Source organism: Octodon degus, unplaced genomic scaffold (genome assembly GCF_000260255.1).
Source record: "Octodon degus isolate 3935 unplaced genomic scaffold, OctDeg1.0 scaffold00119, whole genome shotgun sequence".
NCBI classification, from domain to species: domain Eukaryota; kingdom Metazoa; phylum Chordata; class Mammalia; order Rodentia; family Octodontidae; genus Octodon; species Octodon degus.
The window spans coordinates 1,690,370-1,714,021 of NW_004524695.1; the positions used below are offsets into that span (position 1 = coordinate 1,690,370).

Genomic DNA, 23,652 nt, shown 5'->3' on the forward strand with positions numbered 1-23,652 from the left:
TGGCATGTGGTGCTGGGGGATTGAACCGCGGTCCCTGATGCTTTGCCAAGCTTGTTCTAAGTAGGTGCTTTAGACCACTGAGCCATCTCTCCAGCCCCTATAAATGTATTTTAGGTCCTAATGAGTGCTGAGAAGATAGAATAGTATGGCAATGTGACTACAAGGCTAGGAAGATGAAGGAAAACCTTTGAAAAGAGACACAAACTGAAAGCCAAACAGTGAGAAGACAGGACTCTCGAGGAGGAGTGTTCCTAGCAGAGGAAACAGTGGCTGAGCTCAGAGCCAGGACTTCTGCCAAAGAAATGGGAGGGGGCCAGGAGGGGCAGCGGATGAGAACACAGAGGGGACCAGATCTTGAAACAAGATCTCAAGATTTCACAGAAGAGAGCGAGGGCACATGGTGCAGGACCTCAGAGACCACAAAAGGTGGCTATATTTGACGTGGGTACTGTGACAGCGAGCAGAGCACTCAGCATCTTAAACTTGTTGTGGTTTCCCCAGGAGAAAGCAGCTGTGGCTCTGAGCCAGGATGTGACCTGCAGAGGCAGGAGCCTGAGTTCTGTGTCTGCTGCAGGTGCCCAGGCAGGCGCCAGGGGGGCTGGGCTGGGGACAGCATCACACAGGACAGAGAAGGAGAGGAGAGATGGAGGCTGGCTGGGCAAGTTTGAGCAGATGCACAGACAAGAGTTGGCACTGAATAGCCAGATGTGGAAGCCCCAGAAAGCAGGAGGAAGCGAACTCATTTCCACCTGGGGCACTGAGCGCAAGCTGCTTCTCAGACAGTTACTGGGAGATGTCACCTGGAGGGGGACTCCACAGACTTACAGCTCACAGTGAAGTGTCATGAACATGAAGGACAGGGTTACAGCACAAGGCACCTGTAGTCATAGCGGCGAAGACCAGCTAGTGGGCACAGCAGACTGTAGCTGTCTGGAGGCAGAGGCCGAGGCACAGAGCCATCACCTCCGTTTCCATGTGAGTGCCACTGTCATTACATGTGTGGTTTGGCGCAAGCCTGCCCCTTCTTCAGGCATCCTCCAGTGGTCTTAAGCAGGAAAACACTTCAGTGAGACCTTTGAGGCCTTGGTGACACATACTGCTTTTTCCAGCCACCTCACCAAACTTCACCCTCACTGTCCCTCCTGTGACATCGGAATACCGGAGCTGTTCATCCCAGGGCCACGTGCACCCCTCACTTCTGGCCTCTGTGTGTGCGAGCTGCTCTCTCTGCTGTCTCCTTACTCATCCTCCTCCCAGCTAGGTCCTCTTCCAAATGCCGTCCCTCACTGCATATTTGTCCCTAGGACCAGTACTACGTGTCGGGCATGATGTTTAGACTCTTCCTCCGGGAAGCATTTTACGGTGACACCAGCTCTCTGTCCTTTGGAAGCAACTTCCCTTCCTCCATATAGCTCCTCCCACCAGGTATGATTTTCCATTTCACAAGGAATAATCACTTTGTTTTTTTTTTTTTTTAATTTTTATTTATTTATGTGTGTGTGTGTGTGGCCAGCTCAGCCCACCAGGGGGCGGGGCTGGCTGGCATGTGGTGCTGGGGGATTGAACCGCGGTCACCTGTGCTTTGCTAAGCTTGTTCTAAGTAGGTGCTTTAGACCACTGAGCCATCTCACCAGCCCCAGGAATAATCACTTTGATCTATAAGTGACCTAGACTCCTACAGAACAGTAAGATTTTTTTTTTATGAGTAAATTACAATAATAAAAGGGGGAAAATAGATCCAGACTTTCAGGTGAACATAACCAAGTTTCCTCCTTCTGGCCCTGACCAGTCTCGTGGGTCAAGTACACCTTCAGTGCCAGGCTTTTCAATGGGTGAAACCTTCGTTAGGCACAAGCCCTACACTGCGTCTATGGGAGACAAAGCAAGCAGCTCAGTCCCACTGCCCCTGGGTGAAGACCTGAACTTCTTCTGTGAGTGTTTGTAATGACGGCACTGTGAGATAAAATGAACCATGCGCCAACAGCACTGCAGCAGTGGTACCCGCAGTGTAAGTGGCACCTACGATAAACTGTATAGCACCATTTGTTAAAGTGACCTGTAGTGGAGATCAGAAACACAAAGCAAAAAGCACACCTCAGTAGATGATGCCGTTTTTGGGAGATACAAAACAAGAGAAATGAGAAGTCTATTTAATAGCAACTCTCCAGGGTCCCAGTGGTCTCCCTGTCCTGGCATCCCCACTCGAGATCACAATGCAAAGAGTCACAGTGTGCCTGGTACTTTGGGCAGGTTAAAGCAGCATGATTTTCTCAAATGTTTTAAACTATGTCCCATCATAAGAACTATTGTGCAACACACTGCATTTTACACATCCATGTATGTAGAACTGAAAAAAACATGGTCTAATCCAATACTTTATTGCAGATCAATCTTTGCTCTTAAATCCTGGTTGCAGCCACTACACTGATTTCAAGACTTGCTAACGGGTTGTGACCAGTGCCTCAAAAGATGGGTCCTCTGTGCACTCAAACCTTTCTTCATGGCTTCATTACTGTGGTGGACTCACACCTACAGCACCTAAGCAAGTCCATGCATGGGAATGAATAATCACAGGAGTGGCCATCCTGGCACCCCCAGAACTGGCTCTGCCACTGGTGCCCTGTACCATGGCTCCCTCAGTGGGCAACATATGACTCATTCTCTGTCCACTCTGGTTAGAAGCCAAGAACAGCCGGTGCGTATGGATGGACAGTGAGCGCGTGTTGAATGGATGAAATGCTGGGCTGTGTTTTTGGCTCAGACCTTCTAGCCTTTTCCTTCCCTCTCACGAAGGCACAAAAATCCTGCTTAAGGACTTCCCATTTCCTCCTTTCCTTCCCTCCATCTCACACCACACACGCAGGCACACACAAGCACACATCTGTAGTACCTAAAGATAGTGTTTTTTTCCATTTCAGCATTGCTTAACTCCAACATTAACAGGAAATCTTTTATCCTACAGGGATTTGGCCTTTGATCTAAGTTGTCAAGAAATACTAAGATGGAGCGGACAGAACAGAAAGGCTGGAGAAGCAAAGGCCCCTGTAGTGCACTGAAAACAAGGGGTGCCTACGGACTGAGAAGAGGGGCTGAGCTCTGAGTCCTTATTTCATTCCTGTCCCATGGCCTGCAAGGTGTGACACGCGTGGTTGCTGGAAATGAACCAAACTTTCATTAAAACTGTTTTCTCTGTAGGAATATACTGCTGTGTCTTCTGGATACACAGAGATAATCAATGAAATGGTTTTGATTTTAAAGATGTGCAGGTTATTGGTGCCATTTGTTTAATTTAGCTCATGAGAGAAAAATCAAAGTTATCTCCTGTAAGTATTATTACAGGTCAAGATGAATCACATAAGATCTGCAAGTCCTGGCAACATGTCATGCCTGAGTTGGACTCTGGTTTGGGGAAACCTTCACGGGCACAGTTGGTCCATGCTATCAGCTATGTTAGAGGATCTATCAGGTCCTCCCTGTCTTCTTCCTCATCTGGCTCCTACTGCAAGTACTAAGGCTGGGGAGGTGAAGTCATCCCTGTCATTTGAAGAGAGAAGACAAGAGGCTTTCCCTGGGCCTCACTGGTCTCTGGGGTTGGCTTGTGAGGACACAGGGCTGTTCTCTGCCTGTGCTGTTCACACCAGTGAAAAACTAAAAGGCAAAGGAGCTACTGGATCCTGAGGGAAGCCAATGAGTGCCCTGGGGCTATGCAGTTGCCCCGTATGTCTCCAGAAGACTGCCACTGCCTTGGAAATGTGAGGGACACACAACATTCACACCAGGCCAAGACTGTGCTACGGCTCTGAGGTTTGCAATTTGAAGCTACAAAGTTTTCGTAGGTTGCTTTCTAGTGGTTAAAAAGTTGCACCTCCATTTTCTAAAGTGATATCAATAAGAAAAGGTCATTGAAAAAATGAAATTATGTGAAAGAATTAACTGTAATGCATAGTCTGTGCAGCTAATTTTAAGCCAGTCCTGTACTCAGCAGAATCATTAATCGATTCGTTCAATTAATAAGTTGGTACCAGAACATGAGGCAGTTTGCTTAAGCTGGCTTGAAAAAATATTTTGACCAAGTCAAATAGATCTTTTGCTAAATTTCAGACTATATTAAAAATCCTGAAAATTATACATTGAAATTTCAATTTGATAAGAGAAAATAATTGCTGTTCTATCAATAAGCGAGAGGCAGGATTCACAAAGATGTATTCCATAATAATTCAAGCCTTTTAAAATTCTTTTTCCAGGAAACAGCAGCAAGCAGATGAGCTGCTCTTCTGCATGAATATCTTCTGATTTAAAACTGGTATGACACTCTTTAAAATAATTGAAAGAATTACATACAATTAGTGAAGTAGCTGTGCCTAAGGGACAGATACTGGCTCTTCACCTGCTGTGAACACTACCTAAAGCCCAATTTTCTGTTAATTTTTTTTTTAAGGAGTAGAGCATTCTATATATGGCAACAAATTAAATATTTAAAAACAATAATCACTAGCACAAGAAGGGCATCTTTCAATGCCCGTATGGGCCAGTGGGAAACCGAAATTGAGAGTTTAGAATTCTGATTTCCAGAGACACAGGACTGCAGGAAAGAACAGATGGTCTACGGACGGAGAGGATTCTAAGGAATATAAATTTTGGCATGACATATAAGGTCTGCATGTTGGAATGGTAAGTAGTATACAGAAAGCAAATTCATCAACGTCACCAGTGAAAATAATGCATGGCCAGGCACGGAACATTCCAGGTTAGCCATGGTGGGCAAATCCACTTCTAACAACAGGACACAGATTCCTGACACCTGTATCTAATAATGTTACAAACTGCCGTTCCCACTGGGTGACAGAGGTGCACACCTTTCACCAGTGCTGATCCTCATATGGATCCTCATAATCCTCCATCTGCAACTAGTAAGCAGCTATTTTACAGACATCAATGCAGCCTAATAAATCTAATCCAATTTTTTAAAAAATCCAATTCAAATTTAAATCTGCTTGTAAGATACACACCACATATGAAATCCATGTACTGACAACAGCAGGTAGCTTGAGCACAGGATCTGTTTTAGTTACCCATGGGTTAACATAACCTAGCCAGCTTAACTTTTCTCCATCTTGCTTTCTTCATTTGTTAAATAGATAAGAGCCAATTAGTTATAAGCTATAATGAGGATCCAACCAGGTAACTGTCATGACACATCTGGCATGCCACAGCTACTACATAAACATTAAGTAGATGAACCATAAGGTCATCTGCATTTCTGTTGTGAAGTCAAAGAGACAACAAAAATCTCCGGGAGTCAGGAAACCTAGTGGATTGAGTTCGGAAAAACTTACCATTTTAGGAGTTCTCATCCTCTGTCACCCTGTTTTCCACTGGGTGTGCTACATTACCTCTGAGCTTCTTTCTACTTTATCTGATTGCAGAAATTTTTTTTTTTAAATGAGTCTCCTTTTTAACACTATTTCAAAAGAACATTCTTTTGTTTGAACTTTCTGAAATTAAGGTTCATCTGGAAGCATATGCCCTAGGGAATCACCCAGCTATTTGTGTTTTTGCTTTCACTTCAGACATAAATTTGATAGTTGCTGACCAAATATTGAATTTTTTCAAAGAGATCAATCATATAGATTACAGTTTCCACATCATGGAAGGTAATCCTTAAACCCAATTAATACAAATGTCTACACCTAACTTAATGTCCATAAACCTTCCCAAGTATATTTACAGCTATTGGTGCTCTAAGAGAGTTAACACTGAAATGGAACTGAATTTTAGACTGGGGAGAAATGAAAAGAAGACAGGGAGATTAGAAATCCAAGGACAGGGAAAAAAAGAGGCACCCAAAAGCTTTATTAAGTTTGCTAAAGAATTGTTCCAAAATGTTTAGTAGATGTCATAAAAATTCCAGACAAAAAGTGACAGGTTCAGTCCCTAAATTAGTAAACAAAAGGATGGTGACATGGCAGGTCCGCTAGCTATGGGCTGCCTCAGGAGAGATCTTTTGGCTGTAAGCAAACATTTCGGCTAACAGCGAAAGCACAGCCTTTCCCCATCAGTTACTCCCAACTGTTTTCTGTCTGTGGTACAATTTCTACCTGTCTGCGACTTGGAGTTACACGTGGGAAAGGTCACAGGTGCACAGACACTCATGATTATGCTACTCTTCTACATAACAGTTAATCTTGCATCCTAACTTCCTGGATCACCTGGAATGGAAAAGTATCTGAGGAAACTTCATGCTCTTATTTAGAAAACCACTCAAAATGTCTCCCTGAGAGAGATTTGGACTGTGAATTTGAAATATCTGGTAATAGATGTCATAGAGCAACAGTAATGATTATGGCAAGTGGCAGGGTAGCTTCTTTTAAAAGCCCCAATCTAATGCTCTACCTCTTCCAAATCAGCTGTGAGCTTCTGTTGCTGGTTTAGAATAAGATGCTGAAAGCTCAGAAAACAGATTTCCTTCAAGAGACTGATGCTCAGGCTTAAGGTGGTGGCTGACTCTACAGGAAATTATTATAGCGCAAAATCGACTAACATCTTTTATACAAAAACAACCCTTCACTAAACTAATAGGAAATTTAACTCACCATTTCTACCATGTGACAACTTAATAGCTGAGCCAGGACAATGCTTATAGGAAAAAAGTTCTATATTCACTCCAATAATTCCTGTGCTAACATCCGTTTCTGTTTTATGGAGGACTGTGTCTTGTTCCCATCCCTGACTCAACATCCACAGTTGCCAGGCACCCAGGACTTCAGCAGGGGCACCTCTCAGCAAAGGCCCTTGCTGCTACTGCCCGAACACCTGTGAATGGCCACCCTTCTGATCCGAGCTGTCCTGGGGGTCCGGCAAAGGGTCTGCCTCTGTTCATGCCTTTATAATTCCATGAGTGTCTCTGCAAAATGAAAGCCACTCTGCTGAGAAGCACAACTTGGTTCTACCAGGCCCTGCACCTCTCCTCCACTGCGACTCCACCAGCTTTCCTTACTTACAGAGAACCACCTCTCCTTCCCTCTTGCAAAACAAAACCCAATCAATCAAACAAGCAAAACTACTCACAAGCGAAGCTTTAAGCCAAGAGGCCATAGGTCAGCAAGGCTTTCAAATCTCCACTTCCTTACCCCAAGCTGCATCACCTATAAACCTGAGAAAAACCTAGCTTTCATTCACGTTTCCTTTAACCCTTTCTAATTCACACAATACCACAGGGTTCTGGTAAGAACCATAACACAGAGGAAACAAATTTATAATTCAGATCTATTTCTCAATGAGTTTTTGAAGGGTCGTCTCACAGCTCCCTGTGAAAACATACTGACCGATGCCTCAAAACGTAAGCAAATTTATACTATTCGTTCAACATACATTTTACACTGTCCTCACAAACAAGGTTTTAAAGTCTTCCATTAGATCAAACATATTTGTGGATTTATATAGTGACATAGAAATTGGGTCATATTTTAGGCTTTCTTTGCTATTCTCCCTGTACTTGCCAGGCTTGCTATGAAGAGCACTAGATTATTTTATTCATAGGGTTTAAGAAAATCATTAACAGTGGTTTATAAATGAGGAAACATTAATGTATTACATTCTTTCAGGCTGGAAAAATACTACTGGCCATATTAGATCCTTTGCTTTGCAATTCAAAAACAAGCATTGTCCCTTAACAATGACTGCATGTAAAAATTCCAAAAGTCAGAAACCCATGGAGAAACACTGGGCAGATGAATAACCCAAAGTGACTTTTACCACTGCCTTTTCAGATTAGAAGGAGTTACCAAACTAAGTATTTTGGCCAAACATAAACATACTGAAGAGAGGATAAACACACACACACATAACTTTTCTGATAATGAAATGAGAACTGGCAATACATATAATGTAAATTTTAAAGGAATTGATACACAATTGTCCCTGTAGGAAAAAAAAAAGCTATGGAAATGCTCTGGCTTTCTGGCCAGACCTAAGTACTACACGAGAGTTAGCAAATGGGTAAGGGATGAAGACCAAAGATCAGGGAAAACCATATTGTGGATTCCAGCATCACAAGCACAAGTGAAGTGAATGAAAAAGAACCTCATATAAACAGGAAAGCCAAATGTAAAGGTCTGCCAAGAAACTGTAACAAAGGAGGGAAAGCTGACAGACTTGAAGACATAGTCACCCACACACTTGAGACAAACTGCAACCTAGATGGTAATGGCTGATTTACAGTATCATTTGAGGATATTTTTCCTATCATCAAGGATCTTAACAAGTAATATACTCTGTTTCTTGAATTTTTTTTCCTTCCCACAATGGCTTCAGGCCATAAGAGGGCTGAGCAAATGTGACCGCCTGAAGTCATGATTAGCTGCCTCAGCAATAGATTCAGACAGAATTATGTGCAGGAAAGCTTCCTTTAGTCTGATTTCAAAGGGTGAAGATTTTTCAGAACACAATGGGGCAGTGCAGTGGATGGCACACCAGGGCCACCAGAGGCCGTATCTTACCATACACGTATCCAGGTCTTCTAAACGCTCTACTTCTGTCAGCTCCTCCACGGTGAGGAGGGAGCGCTTTGCTGGCTTCTCCTCAGCCAGCTCGATGTCCAGGGAGTCCTGCTGAGGAAGGGTCTTGCCACGTCTGCTGAAGTGCTCAGCCTGAGGGTTCAGATGCCACAGGAGCAATAAAGGAGTCAGGACGGAGCTGGCAGGCAGCCCTGAAGATGTCCTTCCCAAGATGGCAGTCAGCGGCCACTCAGGAATCCCCAACAGAGCCACAAAACTCTTCTGTTACCTATCTGTAATCTTAAGAGAAATTACAAACCTCCCTCCATCAATGAGGAGACCACTTAGTCTAGAATAAAATAAGAGTATTCTTTTCATTAATTTTACTTGACAGCAATCTTTCTATATCTAGTGCTTTCAAAAGTTACCTCATCCCAGTTTTTCCTTCCCATTGAACAATTTCTTTCCCCTTTACCATATTATGCCCTTTAGATTTTCATTACTCTTTCAGGTCCTCACACTAGTGAAATAACATGATGTCTGCACACGTGGATCTGATTTATTTCACTTACCAATATAGTCTCTAGCTGCTTCCATTTGTTTTTTCTTTAAACAAATTTTACACATTTATATGTGGTAATCTCAACAACCAATAGCATCAAGTAATACAGCAACTATTGCTGAATTCCATTACTCTGTTTGGAGAAATCTTCTATCGTTTCTAATGCTGTTTTGTTTTTCCTATCACTACTTTGTAGTCTTTAAAAATAAAAAGTTAGCTGAGAGCAATAAAATGATCCCAACTTTTATTATTTTAAAACAATGAAAGAAATCACCAGAAAGAATTCAGTGATGGTTAGCTAGCTGACATTGTTTTCATGGAAGGAACAGCACATTTGATATGACTTCCTATAACCACTGCTATATTTTAGGTAAACAAAAAGTCAAATGGTGAGCACAGAATCAATGGGGCTGAAATGCAAAATCTTGTGTTGGGCTGATTTCATATCAGAAACCGTGACTGAATTTTTTTTTTTTTTGAAAAACTGAGGAGCAGTTGACAAGTCTGTGACAGCTTTGATAATGCTTCTACAAGGTTAAAAAAAAATCCAAGTCTCAAAAAAAAGTTTCATTTTCTGAGACACCATTTCATATAATATCTCATTTCCTTTTATAATTTCAAACTAACATATTGATATGAAAATGATGTTCAAAACAATAGAAGAGTGTATTCACATACAGTTCCTTTTCACTGATAAAAGGACATGTCAATGCTATGTAACAGGGGAGGAAGTCAAACATTCTGGGTAGTTTTCACATGCTGTCTCACTGATCAAACATCCCATGTCAGTGTCACTTGGGAAGGGTGACTAGCCAGTCACTAGCCAATTCGTAAATCGGCACAAACTGACATCGTGATTACACACAATGACAAAATTTTAGACAAATGACTTGTGTTTGGCTATCGTCACATCTTGAAACTGTCCCACTGCCTCCTGTTGGATCCTGAACGGCTGAGTGTTGTGACTGGCGACCACTCCTCAGTGGGCACTTCCGGCCCCAGGCAGGACTCTGAGCAGTGCTGCTAGAGATGTTGATCTATTGAAGTTTACAAGACAGTCGTACACACCGTTCTCATGTGTCTGCTTCACAGGTGTTCTTCTCATGTTACATTCTCTCTTCTCACCCCAAATCCAATGCCATAAAATAGAGCCTCTTAATCCTACAGTAAATCTGAAATTCTCCCTCTGGAGTGACACACATGGTAACATTTTTGAAACCTGAGATATAACCATTGGGGGGGGGGGTTCTTGTATTTTAGTACAAGGTCTACAGGGTTTCACTACATAGATCAGACTCGTAGAGATTCTCCTGTTTTCAGCCTCCAAGTGCTGCAATTACAAGTGTGAGCCACAATGCCCAGGCTCAGTCCCCGGCTCACTGCGCCCTGGGGGTGGGGCTGGCACAGCAGGCCAGGGATCGAACCCCAGCCCCTGTGAATGCCTAAGCAGATGTTTTAATCCATTGAGCTATCTGGCCTGTCCCTACAACAGTTTTAAAACTATCTATGCCTCAAAGGAGAATTTCAACTTCAAGAAATATATAGCTTCTATTTTTAATCTGCACTGAATCTGAAAGGAAAAGTCCCCTCCACCTTGGGATAGGGCCAGCCCAGAGGAGGGAGCTTCTCCGTGCTTCTGTCGGATGCCCGAGCGTGCAACCGGCAGCCATCCACCCTACAGCACACCCATTCTCCTCTTGTGCTTTCTCTGAACTCCAAACATTTCATTTGCCTCTGATCTTGGCAGAGCCACAAAGTCTGCATCAATAAATTACATTAAAAGTTATACTAAAACTTTAATTTTAAGCCCTCAGACTCAATATCGCTGCTCACCACAATGTTAGGCTTGCACTGTAAGGGAATGGGATCTCTGGGAAGTGGGGATGTCCACTTCCCCTGTCATTCCCTCTGGAGAAATCTGAGCATGATCCAGAACGGCTAGCAGCAACATAGAAAACCAGAGTCTTCACCGATGCAGCTACAAAGGGACGACAGGTAGCACATGAACTGCACCTCCAGCGCAAGGCCACCTTTTGTCACGGTGCAGCCAAGACAGGAGGCCTTGCTCAGAATGGGGGCGGCACTCACCAGCTTATGGTGGCAGTGTGAGAGGGCATCCAGGATCTCATCCACAATCCGGTCAGACAAGAAGGAGGCCACCGTCAGCTTCACTTCGCTGTGTGAAAACCCCAAGGACAGAGCCGTGTTGGAATTTGTGCAAGGGAAGAAAATTCACCCACCGGGATGCTGTGCTGATAGGGTCAGCTACGAATGTGCTTCTTACAAAATGAAGTATTAGACTGTCTCAACAGGGCTAAATATTTCCAAAAATAAGCCTTAAACACTGCCATAAACACACAGGTAATAGATTCTCTCTACCATTTTCAGTCTACCTCTGCAGTTTCAAAACTCAAGATTTAAAGGTAGAAACGAGAAACTTCTGGATGAAGACAAACTTAATGGGAAACGGCTATACCATGTGGCAAGGTACAATTCACCCATTCACATAACTGGAAACAATCCGGGGCTGGAAGAGATTAAGCCAGTCTAGTCTGGATGCTAAGTCTCAGGTTAATATGCACATCCCCCACTCTCTTAGAAAGCTACACCAATCACATGGCGCTGTGTCAGGACCATATTCTGCTTTCACTTTTATGTTTTCTCAATACTAGAGACTGAACTCAGGGCCTCTGTATTCCCTTTCCTTTGCTTCTCTTCCCTTCCCTCTTGTTTCTCTCTCTCTCTCTCTCTCTCTCTCTCTCTCTCTCTCTGTCTCTGTCTCTGTCTCTGTCTCTGTCTCTGTCTCTGTCTCTCTGTCTCCCTGCTTGCTTGCTTCTTTTTGATACAGGCCCTTGCTAAGCATCTTATCTACATTGCCCAGACCAGGGCCTATATTTGTCCTGCCTCAGCCTCCCTCTATGTTCCCCACCATACCCAGCTATCCATCTTGCAGTGAGAAGTTGCAAATATGCTGCACTCTGAGGTTTTCTGAACAGAAGTTACTAAAATGTTCAGTTTGGGTTCCTTCTGCTTGACCTCCCTCTACAAGCACCCAGGTAACAGAAAGTGGTTTGCAGTTTTCACAACATATGAGATGGCTGATATTTCAGTTAGCATTTTAGCAATGTGGTTTTTGCAAGAACTCAGTTTTCATGTGTATTTGCAGAGTGAGCAACCCTACTTTCCTACACAGATGTCCCAAATGCAAAATACATCTAAAGGTCAGCATGCTAAAGAGACACAAACCCACGTTCCAATATTGTCTCCTAAGTTCAGAGACAACTTTTGAAGTCAACAATTTTTATGCTTTCACAGCAGGCAAAGGAGTTATCAAAGTAAAATTATTTAATCCTAAAGTTAAGTCTGCAAATGTATTTGGTAACAGGGAAAATGTTTTTCTAATTTAAAGGGAAAATTTTGCATTGTGATTTCTCTTCCTGAGGAACTTTCTTGGATTAAGGCAGAACACAGAGGTACCAGTCCTTTGATGCCTACACTAAAAACGTGCCTGGGCTAAAGATAAAAGGAGGGTTCTTTAATTTCTGTTTATGGAAGAAGGACTCATTCGTTTGTTGGCTTAGCTAATACTTCATTATGCCCCAGAGGCGTACAGGGGTAAGATTCACCTGGGTCTCATTTTAATAGATCACGGAGTCTCACCCCCACTTTCCAGAGGTTCCAAGGAGGTGTGACTCTGACACTCCTTGGGCGCTTGGGAACTACTCTGAACACATCATGCCTAGCTCGGCTGTTTGTGCCTCACTGCCTCCCCCTTTCTCTCAAGGTGGGAAGGAATGGTCTATGGCAAATCACAACACCAAAAGAAAGCAGCTTACAAATGCAACTATTTTGAATGTCTCAGGATTGTTGCATTATTTTGCTACTGAGGGCTAAACTTTCTTTTGGATTGAGCTTTCAGTCTGCAAAACTGTCACTGAAGCTGAGTCACTTCTCTCTGGGCATGCCTATGTGCGTAGGAGTGTCATCTGCACACATATCTTTGTGCATCGGTCTGTTTATCCCATCAGGCTCCAGTTAGTGTGTTCTAAAAAGCCCACTGGGAAGTCAGTGGACATCAAGTTGATTAAGTGATGTGAAGAAACTTAAGTGATGGGAAACTTCTAAAATTTGTCCAATTCCAAAATGACCATATGTTACAGGATCTGATACTCTAGTGCAGAAACAGAGAGTATGATCTGGCGGTGGCCAAACCTACTATTGTGAGAGAAGAGTGGTTGATACATTATTTCTCCCTAATATTTAAAGGGAATTTTTTTTTCAGTACTGGGGAATGAACTCAGGACCTTGGGCTTTTCATGCAAGTGCTTATTCTACTGAGCTATCTCCCTAACCCCTTTAAAGGGGATTTACCATTTATATTTTGTTTTAAATATACTTTATGTTTTAAATATATGACACTTTAATATTTTCAATTAAAAAAATGCAAACACTCTTCATAAGTGATGGAGTAATTTATAAATTCTCTAATAGATGGGATTCCATATGGTCTTTGAAAATTTTTATAATTTCTCAAGTTTTTCCAGCTGCCAATAATTCAATTGTGTACATTCTAGGAAATTAATTAAAACTACAAACAATAAAATCCAAGAACTACATCCTAGGCTTGAGACTGCACAGTTACTGCAGACTTCCTAAATCCTCAAGGTACTACATAACCTAGTTTTTAGGCTGTCACCCTTCAATATCACCCTCGATATGTCACCTTCGATATGTCACCCTTCTATAAAAGCAATGATGTTAGGTTTTGGTTGATTCTATTTTGGTGTCTCATGCTTCTTACCGGTTGCCAGGTATCTCCATCAGCATATGTTAGCACTAGTTGTAATTCTCTAGACAGGGGCTGTTTTGCTACATCCAAATAATCTTATCAATATCCAGAAATAGTTCAAAGAAATGATTAAAATCATTTTTGAACTTTCGCTTATTCGATACTTCAACTGAGAAATAGAACCAGCCGAGTGATTGCGGAAGGCTACTGATCACCAAGAGTCTCCGTGTTAAAACACAGGAAAATCTGTCAGTGATCGCAGCTCTTCAGTTTTTACGTATTGGCATATTTTTCAAACAGCTTTCTATGTAAACACCAGAAAGACACCATCAGCACATCCCCAGTTTCACAGGGCCACCAAAATAACCCAGAGGGAAAACACAGCAGGGTCATAGCGGGTCTCTGGGCTTATTATAGGCTCTGCATTTGCTCATAATAGCATGGTGACAGACAGCAAACTGGCCTCGGTGTTTAACTAAGATTTAGAAAGAAGATAAATCTTAGAAGCAGGCACTAGAATTACAAACATGTCCCCCTCCCTTAAATATAAAACCTTAAAGAAAGCCAATAACGCTGTGCTCTTAAGCAATGCAGGCATACATGTGGCCTTCTATTTTGGAAATGTATAAAACCCAGCTATATTTATCTGCAGCCTTAGCCTATATTACGTGCCTGAGCGCATTACATATGGATAAAGTCAGCAATAACACTCCTTAGAGCTCTCAACTCACTCATGGATACTGCAGATCCACAGTTTCTTAATGTTATAAACCCACCTAATTTTGTTAAGGATATCAATTCCAGACTGCTCCAACAGGACATTCTTAACAAAGGTGCGTGGAATGGAAATCTTTTCGGTGCTGGCGTGAATCAAGTCTTGTCGAATGTGGGCTTTTCTCATCACATTGGGACAAAGGCTCTCGGCAGCATCAACCATGGATTCAAGCAGAGCCTGCAATGCAGCACAGAGGAGGGGAACAATGGTGACACTGCATGGGAGATGCCACCATAAAACTGCGAGATGGTAATATATGACACCTGGCACCACCAGAGATCCAAAGCTGTGCACGGTGACCTGGGGCTGCTGCATGACTGTGACCTCAGGTAGCCACTTTAAATCAGATGCTGGCACTTGCAGCATGACAGCGCAACAGCCTAACAAAGCCACGAATGAGCAGATTAAAAAACACAAGCCTTTCTACACCAACTGTCCAAACCAGACTGTTCTTCCTTATACTAGAAAATAAACTTACAGGTAGGAACTCCAGACCTACAAAAAGACCTAAATACACACACACACACACACACAGGATTCGAATGCTTGTGATGTTTTTCAAGTGACAGAAATCCTGAATTATGTCAAATCATTCAACAGCTCTCTCAAAACATCAGGAGCTGACCAATCAAAGCAACTACCACCAATTTTTGTTCCTTTAAAAGAAAAGCTTCAGCGTTATGTAAAACAATAATTGTAACAACAGTAAACAACATGAATAATAATCAATGAAGACATACAGAGCACTCAATAAACATTAACAGTGATAGTCATAATGCATTCATATATCTTTTTTTGTTTGGTACTGGGGATTGAAACCAGAATGTTGCACCTGCCAGAGGTGCTTACGCCACTGAGCTATAACCCCAGCCCCATATAGCACTTTAGAATCCGAAAAACTTTCCTGCACATTTCATTCCTCCAGTATCTGTGACGACAAGCACAGCAGCCATACATGTGATCAACACTTTACAGTCCAAGAATGCAAGCAAAGGGACATTAGACCATGTGCCTGAAAGGACCACACAGCCGGCATCTGTGGACAGACACCAGCGCCAGCGTCGGACCTACGTCTGAACCCCAGCTGAGCGTTGCCGGGCAAAGTTACTAACTTCATCATTTTACTTTCCTTGCCTACAAAAATGGCAGTAAAAAGAAAAAAGAGCTCGCTTCATAGGACTATTAAGGAGTAAATACTACTAAAGTCAAATGTCTAGCACATGATATTAATGAATAACAGCTATTAATCTGGACTACCAGCCCAGCACTCCTGAGAAAGAGGACCTCCGGCATCAGCACTGTTTTAATTTTCTGTCCTGTTTGTCAGCCTACAAGTTACTTTCTGAATAATCCTCCTGCATGAGGTGATTCATGCAGTCAGGTTGAATGTCACAGGGAAAGTGGTAAGGCCTGGCCTGCCAAGCAATGGCCGGGGAATAAACTGGGGAGGACAGGAAATAATCTCTGTGGTTTTCTGAGTCTCACGTTCAAAATCAACAACATCTAGGATCTCTTTCTCCTCTCAGGCCATGAATGCATGCCTTGGGCCCTATCAAGTGGAATTTTAATCTGCCTAACACACTTAATTCAAATATTTTGCAGTAGGCTCCCTACAACCTCTTTACTAACAAACATGATGATACAGCATGCTATACAAAGTAAAATTATCCACAGACTCTTATAATCTGCCTAATAGCTCTGTAAATCAAGGTAGATTTGAACATCTCCATTTTGTAGATGGGAAATCTGCAGTTCAGAGAAAACAAGGGACCTGCTAGGGTCATGCAGATGGTTTCTGGAATTAGTGAGATGGGAACTTGGATCTTCAGCTTCCTCTGCTGGCACCAGTCTTTCACACCTGGCCGAAGACCTCAAAGCATGCTCTTGTCCTCTCCGCTTCGTCCCCTATAGTTTCCTGCATCAACTGCACCTAAGGCTGCCAGGGCACTGAGTAGTGGCAGGACCTGGAGAAAGGGTCACAGAACACAACTGTAATGAAACTCCTAGGTGGGTGTGGTGCAGCACGCCTGCACTCCCAGCACTGGGGAAGCTGAGGTGGGAGGATCACCGTAAGTTGGAGGCCAGAAGGGCTACACAAGCAAGCTCAAAGCCAACTTGCACTACACAGTGAGATCCTGCCTCCAAACAAACGGAAGCCCCTGACCAGTCTTCATGCACAGCCTCTGGCCCAGGGCTTTAGACACGCCCCCTCCTTAGGACCTCCATACTCTGGATCCTGTCACCTACACCCTGCCTGTAGGTGACACTCATTCTAGCACCACATTCCAGCAAGTCTACGGCACCACAAGGGTGTTCAGCTGCACTGTCACCAACCCTTGCCAGATACCATGACAAGCAAAGTTCCTCTAGGAATGCAGTAGGGCAGCTTTAAATCCCACACTTCTGATGGTTTTAGACACCAACAACATCGTTCCATAGAGTCAATGCTTCACTTTTCTGCATCGGGCATTTTCTCAGCTTTTTTCTTGGAGCACAGACCTTTCTTTGGTAACTTTTCCTCTATTCCGAAGTATACACTTATTCAAATTTTTTACTGTTATTCAGAGAAAGTAAACTATCCCAGTTTTTGATTGGATGAAAATGTCACCACATCCTCATTCTTAAATATTAAGTCCACTGGTTTGGAATTCTGAACAGACACTTCCTATCTGCTCAGAGGTTTGCAGATGCAGTATCATTGCCTCCTGGCTTCTACTAAATGCCACAAAGTGAGTGGCCCGTCTTCGGTGTGAGATTTTCTTAATAAAAAACCCTGCCTTTTCCTTCAACTGCCTCTTTGTTTTCATGTTCTTCCATATTCATGATGACGGTTCTAGATGTGGATCGCTTTGGATCTGCTGGTCTTCCTGAACTGGAAGAGGCTGGATTATCAGTCCTTGAGAATTTAGCCAGCAACTCTTTGAATTCTTTTTTCCTTTATTTTGGGAATCTAAAGTAGAATTAATCAAAATTCAGAAAACAAATCATGGTGGTACATTCATTCAACGGAATCCCATGTAGCTACCAAAACCATCATGATTTATAACAATTTGAACTGCATTTGAGACACTAACAAAAATAAAAGGTTACTAATCTAGAAGTACAATACAATCACATAAATGTAAAACTGTGTAAAGGGCACAGGACACCTGAAAACTCATTAAGCTATAATAGTGGCGTAATCTCTAGGATTTTAGGTGATTTTTACTCTATACATACTTGCTAAAACATTTCACAAAGAGTGTTGCTTTTAATAGAAAAAGGCAACAAAGTTGATGTGATTTTAAATATGTAAGAAGGTATCCACTGTCTGTACTTTATCCTTCATGAAGGACACAAACGCTGTTCAGTACCAAATGGTTTAGTGGGACTCTCATCAACCAACAGGTCCTTTTCTAATCTTCATCTCAGGTCAACATGAATTCAAAATAACAACAGGTACATAGAAGCGACACAAAAGCATCTCTGTTTTATTAAAGGAAAACAGGGACATAAACACCTATAGTCCAACACATTGTGCCCACCATTAACTTAATTTTCATAGAGACAACTGTCATAGTGCATTGTCACGATGAGTTGTACAACAAATCCCTATGGTGATACAGCAGTTGTGTCCCTGGAAGAAAACAGACCAAATAACTATAGAAACTCAGTGGGGCCAGGGAGATGGCTCAGTAGAATAAGCGCTTCCTTGGCAGGCACAAGGGCCTGAGTTCAATCCCCAGTTCCTCAAAAAAAAAAAACCCAAAACCCAAAAAACTATAGAAACTCAGACAAGGAGTTTTTATGGCAACCTTGAGAGACAAGGCTAGAAATATAAAAAACTTTTTTTTTTTTTAATTTTTTTTACATTTATTTATTTATTTATTTTGTGTGTGTGTGTGTGTGTGTGTGTGTGCGCGCGTGTGTGTGTCCAGCTCAGCCCACCAGGGGGCGGGGCTGGCTGGCATGTGGTGCTGGGGGATTAAACAGTGGTCCCTGTGGTTTGCTAAGCTTGTTCCAAGTAGGTGCTTTAGACCACTGAGCCATCTCGCCAGCCCCATGAAAAACTTTTTAAATGTGAATTTTCTCTGGTATAATTATATTTTGAAATTACCTTAAGAAAACATGGGTCTTGGCTTATGCCATCCACCACTAAAACAGCGGATTGTTTCTAGACTTTTCTGCAGTCAGTACATCGAGAACAGGTCTTTGATATTTTTGGTGTCCTGCAACTGCATCCTAAATATTTCTCCTAGCCTTTCAACTGAAGTCTTTTCAAGGGCGGCTGTGCATCTGCCTAGTGTGAGAGTAGGAGCCTATCATCTTGCCCAGACTCTCAATCAAATGCAGTAACAGACGCCTGCTTTGTTTTTTTTCTTCCTGAAGTAACTATTCTTATGTCATCTAAGGAGAAGTCAACCAGTCTTTTATCTGTCAGATGAAGAATACTTAAAGATTTACTATAAAAAATTAAAATTCACTTGAACTCATTTTAGAAGAAGCTATTCTAAAACCCAGAAACAAAGCTGGAGCAGATAGTACTCAATTTTTGGTACACATGCACCAACACAGAAAGTGTATGTGTGCACACATACGTACACACCTTTGCAAAACACAGGCAGCTGTGTCCTGAAGTGCTATCGTTTATAGTCCAATCAACAATTTCACTTGCAAAGTAACAAAACCACGGACCTTTAGTTGTTCATCTACAACTCTCGTAACTTCTCCCGCCATCGATTCCAGCGTTTCCTGAATGGGATTGGATAACAACCCACTGGCTCCTGCCCAAGACGCACCACCAACGTGGTACAGATTTGGTAGCAACTGTAAGAGAAATAAAACATGACAGCAATAAAAAATCACTGTAATATGAACCGGGCAAATCTGTTCTATTGTTTCTCTACTGGGGCTAACATTTCAGTAAGTACTAAATCATTGCAGAGCTAAGGAAAAGGTGCAGAACTATTATTAGGGATAACTATTCTTGGTTGCAGACTCTTTGTACAGACTGGTAAGCTGAGGTCCAAACTCCTTAGGTGTATTATTTTTATCCAGTGAATCCTAGTAAACCTGAGAAATACTATGTAGGATTAGGAAGCCTCCACACTGACCCTCTTGTTACTCAATGGTATCGAAACCACACAGCAGTGTATCACCCCTGTGTGACTTCGTGTTCTTATCTGAGCCCTCACAGCTGAGTTATTTTTATTCACACTTTGGTCACCAAAAATGTAGGTTCTGCCACCTAAGGCAGGTTTCTAATTCTTCACAGATACCAACGATGTATCTTACAATTTGATTCAGTTGTGAGACTCTGTCTATCATTAGCTTCAGATTCTGCAAGGTTAGAGCTCAGTCTTACAAAAATTCCCCAAATTCCAATGCCAGTCCCAGGTCCCCACTGGCACTTCTGGACAATCAATATAAACACCAGGGGTCCCTGCAGCCCACCCATCAAGTTCAAGGAATTGCCAGAGTGAGCCACAGAACTCAGGAAAGCACTTTGCTTACTACTGCTGGTTTATTAAAAAGGGCAGAGCAGGGGACTTATTGGCCTGGAGGTAATAATTTTAAATGAGCTGTTGTTCACTGAAACTATGCAATAGCTGTTCAGGGCCCAATTTTACTCTTTGTAAGTCATGCTGGCCCTCTGCTTTGTATTCTACATTTTAAAAAATTTTGGTAATCAGCAAAGGTATAGAAAGACAGGCTAATTCAGATCAGTATGTCACAAGCTAATAATCTTGGAATTTGAGAGAGACATAAAGGAAGTTGGAACTAGTTTCTAAACTTTAAATGAGAAAGACTCGTTTTAGTTCACAAGACTCATGCAAAGCTTGAGATGTGAAACTCACCGTCTTAGAGTTCTTTGCATCACGCATGAGCCGTTCTGCTGATTTTAAATCTTCTTGGATAGTATCTCCCCCGCAGTTTCGCAAAGAGTTGAGATGATCTTGTACTTTCACACATATTCTGTCAATCATCTGCTCCAAAACACAGCAGCATCCAAGGCAGGCCAGGTGATATTCACATAGAAGGAAACACAGAGCAAAAGAATGGTAAAAATTTCAGAAAATGAAATGCATGAGGCCGAGAGCTTCTTTATGGACGCTGAGAGAATGCAGCTGATAGCCAATTATTAATTTAAGTTTTCATGCAAGAAGCTCTGATAACATTAACTCCAGAGGAAAGATTGAAAGTAGCTGGTCCTTTGCCTACCTTAAAGCAGGCAGCATGTAGAGCAAAAATGAACCCCTCTTGATGATTTGAAGCTGGCAGCTAGTTACTCAGGAACATTTTGCTAGACAGTAACTCTCCATCATTAACCTGAGTGCTCTCTGGGTGTGAGACAAGGGCCAGCTGCCCAGGGACCAGACATGAAATGTGCAATGCAGAGACAGCAGAAATGGGGACAAAATGATGCCAGTCACCAACCAATCAGTCTAGGTACTACAGAACTCTGCAAATGGGCAGTTCTTAGATCAAGGAGATCATGTCAAGTTTTGTTTTCCATAAACAGAAGAGTCATCAAGACACAGATGCAAGTGGAGGTCTTACTATATCAATATAGGTAATAGTAAAATTGACAACAGCTACTGTGCTTCCCTGCAAATTAGACCTAACTGGAAAACAAGCTTTAGCATGAGCTTAGAGGATCCTTGTAATTTAAGCCTCATTCTCCAAATAAAAATAAATCAGACACATACATTTAGTAGTCCACTGAAGCACCTGACAGGTGTATTAAATAACTAAATAATATTAATATACAATTAAACACAAAAACTAACATTACTGACATTAATACTTAAATATATGATAGTATAAATTATAATTAAATATTTGTAAGTACTTAAGGTGCTTTTGGATGAGAGGCAAATGGTTATGTGAACAGATGAACTCAGGACTTATTGCTAAATGACCAATCTGGGTCCAGACACAAGATACACATAAGAGTCACACTTGGTAGTGTGTCTACTCTGAATCTCCATAATTTGCTATGTTGTGTGTTGCAATGGTGCAGTACGAGCAGCCTACATGGGTAAGAAGTGCTCAGTTAAAGAGAGCTCTACTGCTAGATGTAGAGGCTGCAGTCAGTATTTCTACAGGAAAAGGAGTCACAAAAAATTCAAACTGGCAACGAAGTACTACTCAGCTATTAAGAAAGATAAACTCGTGGCTGTTACAGGTAAATGGATACAACTAGAGACCATTATTGGTAAAAGAAAACCAGCCTTGCATGTGTAAACACTGTACTGTCTCCCTAGAGAAAGAAACAGAAAGAGTAAATAAGATCCAAAAGGTACAACAGATACAGTGAAAGGGAAAGACACTGCTCAAAAGAAAAGAACAACTGTGATGGGGAGAAAAAAAAAAAAAAAGAAGGGGAATAAAAAAGAAATGCATATATACACAAGATAGTTAAGACAACTGTACTACCAATTTCAATTAGTTCATTGAAAGAAATAGTGCTTATATTGGTTGATCAATTTTGCATGCCTGTATCTGGTAATCTGAGAAACTACTTTGAAGATAACAGTTATGCAATATAATAACCATTGTTAATGTCCTATCATTTTGTTTTGAAATTCTGTACTGTTTTTCTCTTTAAAAAAAAAATAAAAACTGAAACTGGTATTCGCTTGGAGTTATGACAATGTTCCAGAAGATGACATGACTGTATTTGAACTAATGTAGACTTTTCTACATAAACAAATGTAGATTGTTGTATGTGAAAAAAAAATAAGGCACCCCCTGAAAGCCCCATGGTGTCTTTTAGAAAGTCAATAGAACATGTCTTATTTTTGGAGGAAATATGACAGTTTCTACTCCAATAAAATCTCTTTCTTGGGCTATAACTGAATGTTAAGACTGCTCTTCTGCATTTGGACCTTTACAGGGAAGCGTGAACAGCTGGGATTTGAATGTTTTGTGCCTGCCAAGACTCCTGTCGTGGCTCAGGTCCTCGTGTAGCAGGGTGGGAAACTGTGGATGGGCTCGCAACAGTGCCTGGGTCCTGGCGACTGACCCTTCCCAAACCAGGGCCTTTCTTGAGTGAACCTGTTCTCCCTGGTCCCCAGGTATGGATGAGTTTCTATGAGAGCAGGTTGTTACAAACAGAGGCCAAGTCTGGGTATGTCTGTTGCACACACACCCGATGGCTTTCTCCTCTGACCTTGAGCTGAAGCAGCACAAAGCTCTCACCTGGTATCACACTCCCGTTCCTCCCAGCCTCTGGGAGCGAGAGCCAAGCTGAACTTCTAGTCTTAATAATTCACCCAGCTTTATGTATTCTGTTACAGTAAAAGGAAATGGACTAAGGAAATAAAAAGGACCTAAGTCTGAAGAAAAACAAAATCTAGTGTGGCTTAAAATTTCTAATACTTTTCTGCAGAATATGGTACCTACTTGCCTAATGTTCCCATGTCACAGTTTCTCCAAATAAACTTTATGATTACATGATGCTCTGCATATTTTTTTAACAATCTTAAATGGTACAATAAGTACTGTGAAAGGAAAAGAAATTCCTCAAAGGGTGGAAAGAACTGGGATAAAGGAAACCAGAAAAGAAATGGGAAAAAATACATGGATATACACAGCATAGTTTGGATAATTGTACTGCTGATTTCTACTGGTCTATTGAAAGGAACAGTGCTTATCTTCTTCTTTTTAATATTTTTAAATTGAATGCTTATATCAGGCAATCTGAACAACTAATGCGAAGACCAACAATATGCAATGTAACAACCATTACGGGGGGCGGGGGTGGCTAAGAAGAATAATAAGCACTTGCCTGGCAAGTACAAGGGCCTGAGTTCAATCCCCACTTCTGCCAAAATAAAATAATCATTACTGAATTCCTGTCATCTTGTCTAGTGAAATTCTGCATCATTTCTAATGGTTTTTTTTTCCAAAGTTTTATTGATAAACAGATAGCAATGAGACAGTTTCAAATCAAATCAGAAGTACAGTTTCAACAAATAATACACTGCATATATTCTTCTTAGTGCTTAATTGCTGTACAAGATGCGGACTTGTGATCCTATTTACA

The 23,652-nt window shown here is 41.8% G+C and overlaps 1 protein-coding gene across 1 annotated transcript in view; it reads right to left on the minus strand.

Annotated features, from left to right (window-relative positions):
• Positions 1-23,652, minus strand: part of Carmil1 (capping protein regulator and myosin 1 linker 1) — a 310,075-nt gene that overhangs the window by 46,075 nt on the left and 240,348 nt on the right. Inside the window, exons 25-29 of the mRNA XM_004640140.2 lie at positions 20,459-20,587; positions 19,296-19,427; positions 14,623-14,798; positions 11,146-11,233; positions 8,499-8,648 (exon numbers count right to left, since the gene is read on the minus strand). Of these exons, the coding sequence (XP_004640197.1) occupies positions 8,499-8,648; positions 11,146-11,233; positions 14,623-14,798; positions 19,296-19,427; positions 20,459-20,587 (675 nt within the window). The remainder of the gene's footprint in view (positions 1-8,498; positions 8,649-11,145; positions 11,234-14,622; positions 14,799-19,295; positions 19,428-20,458; positions 20,588-23,652) is intronic.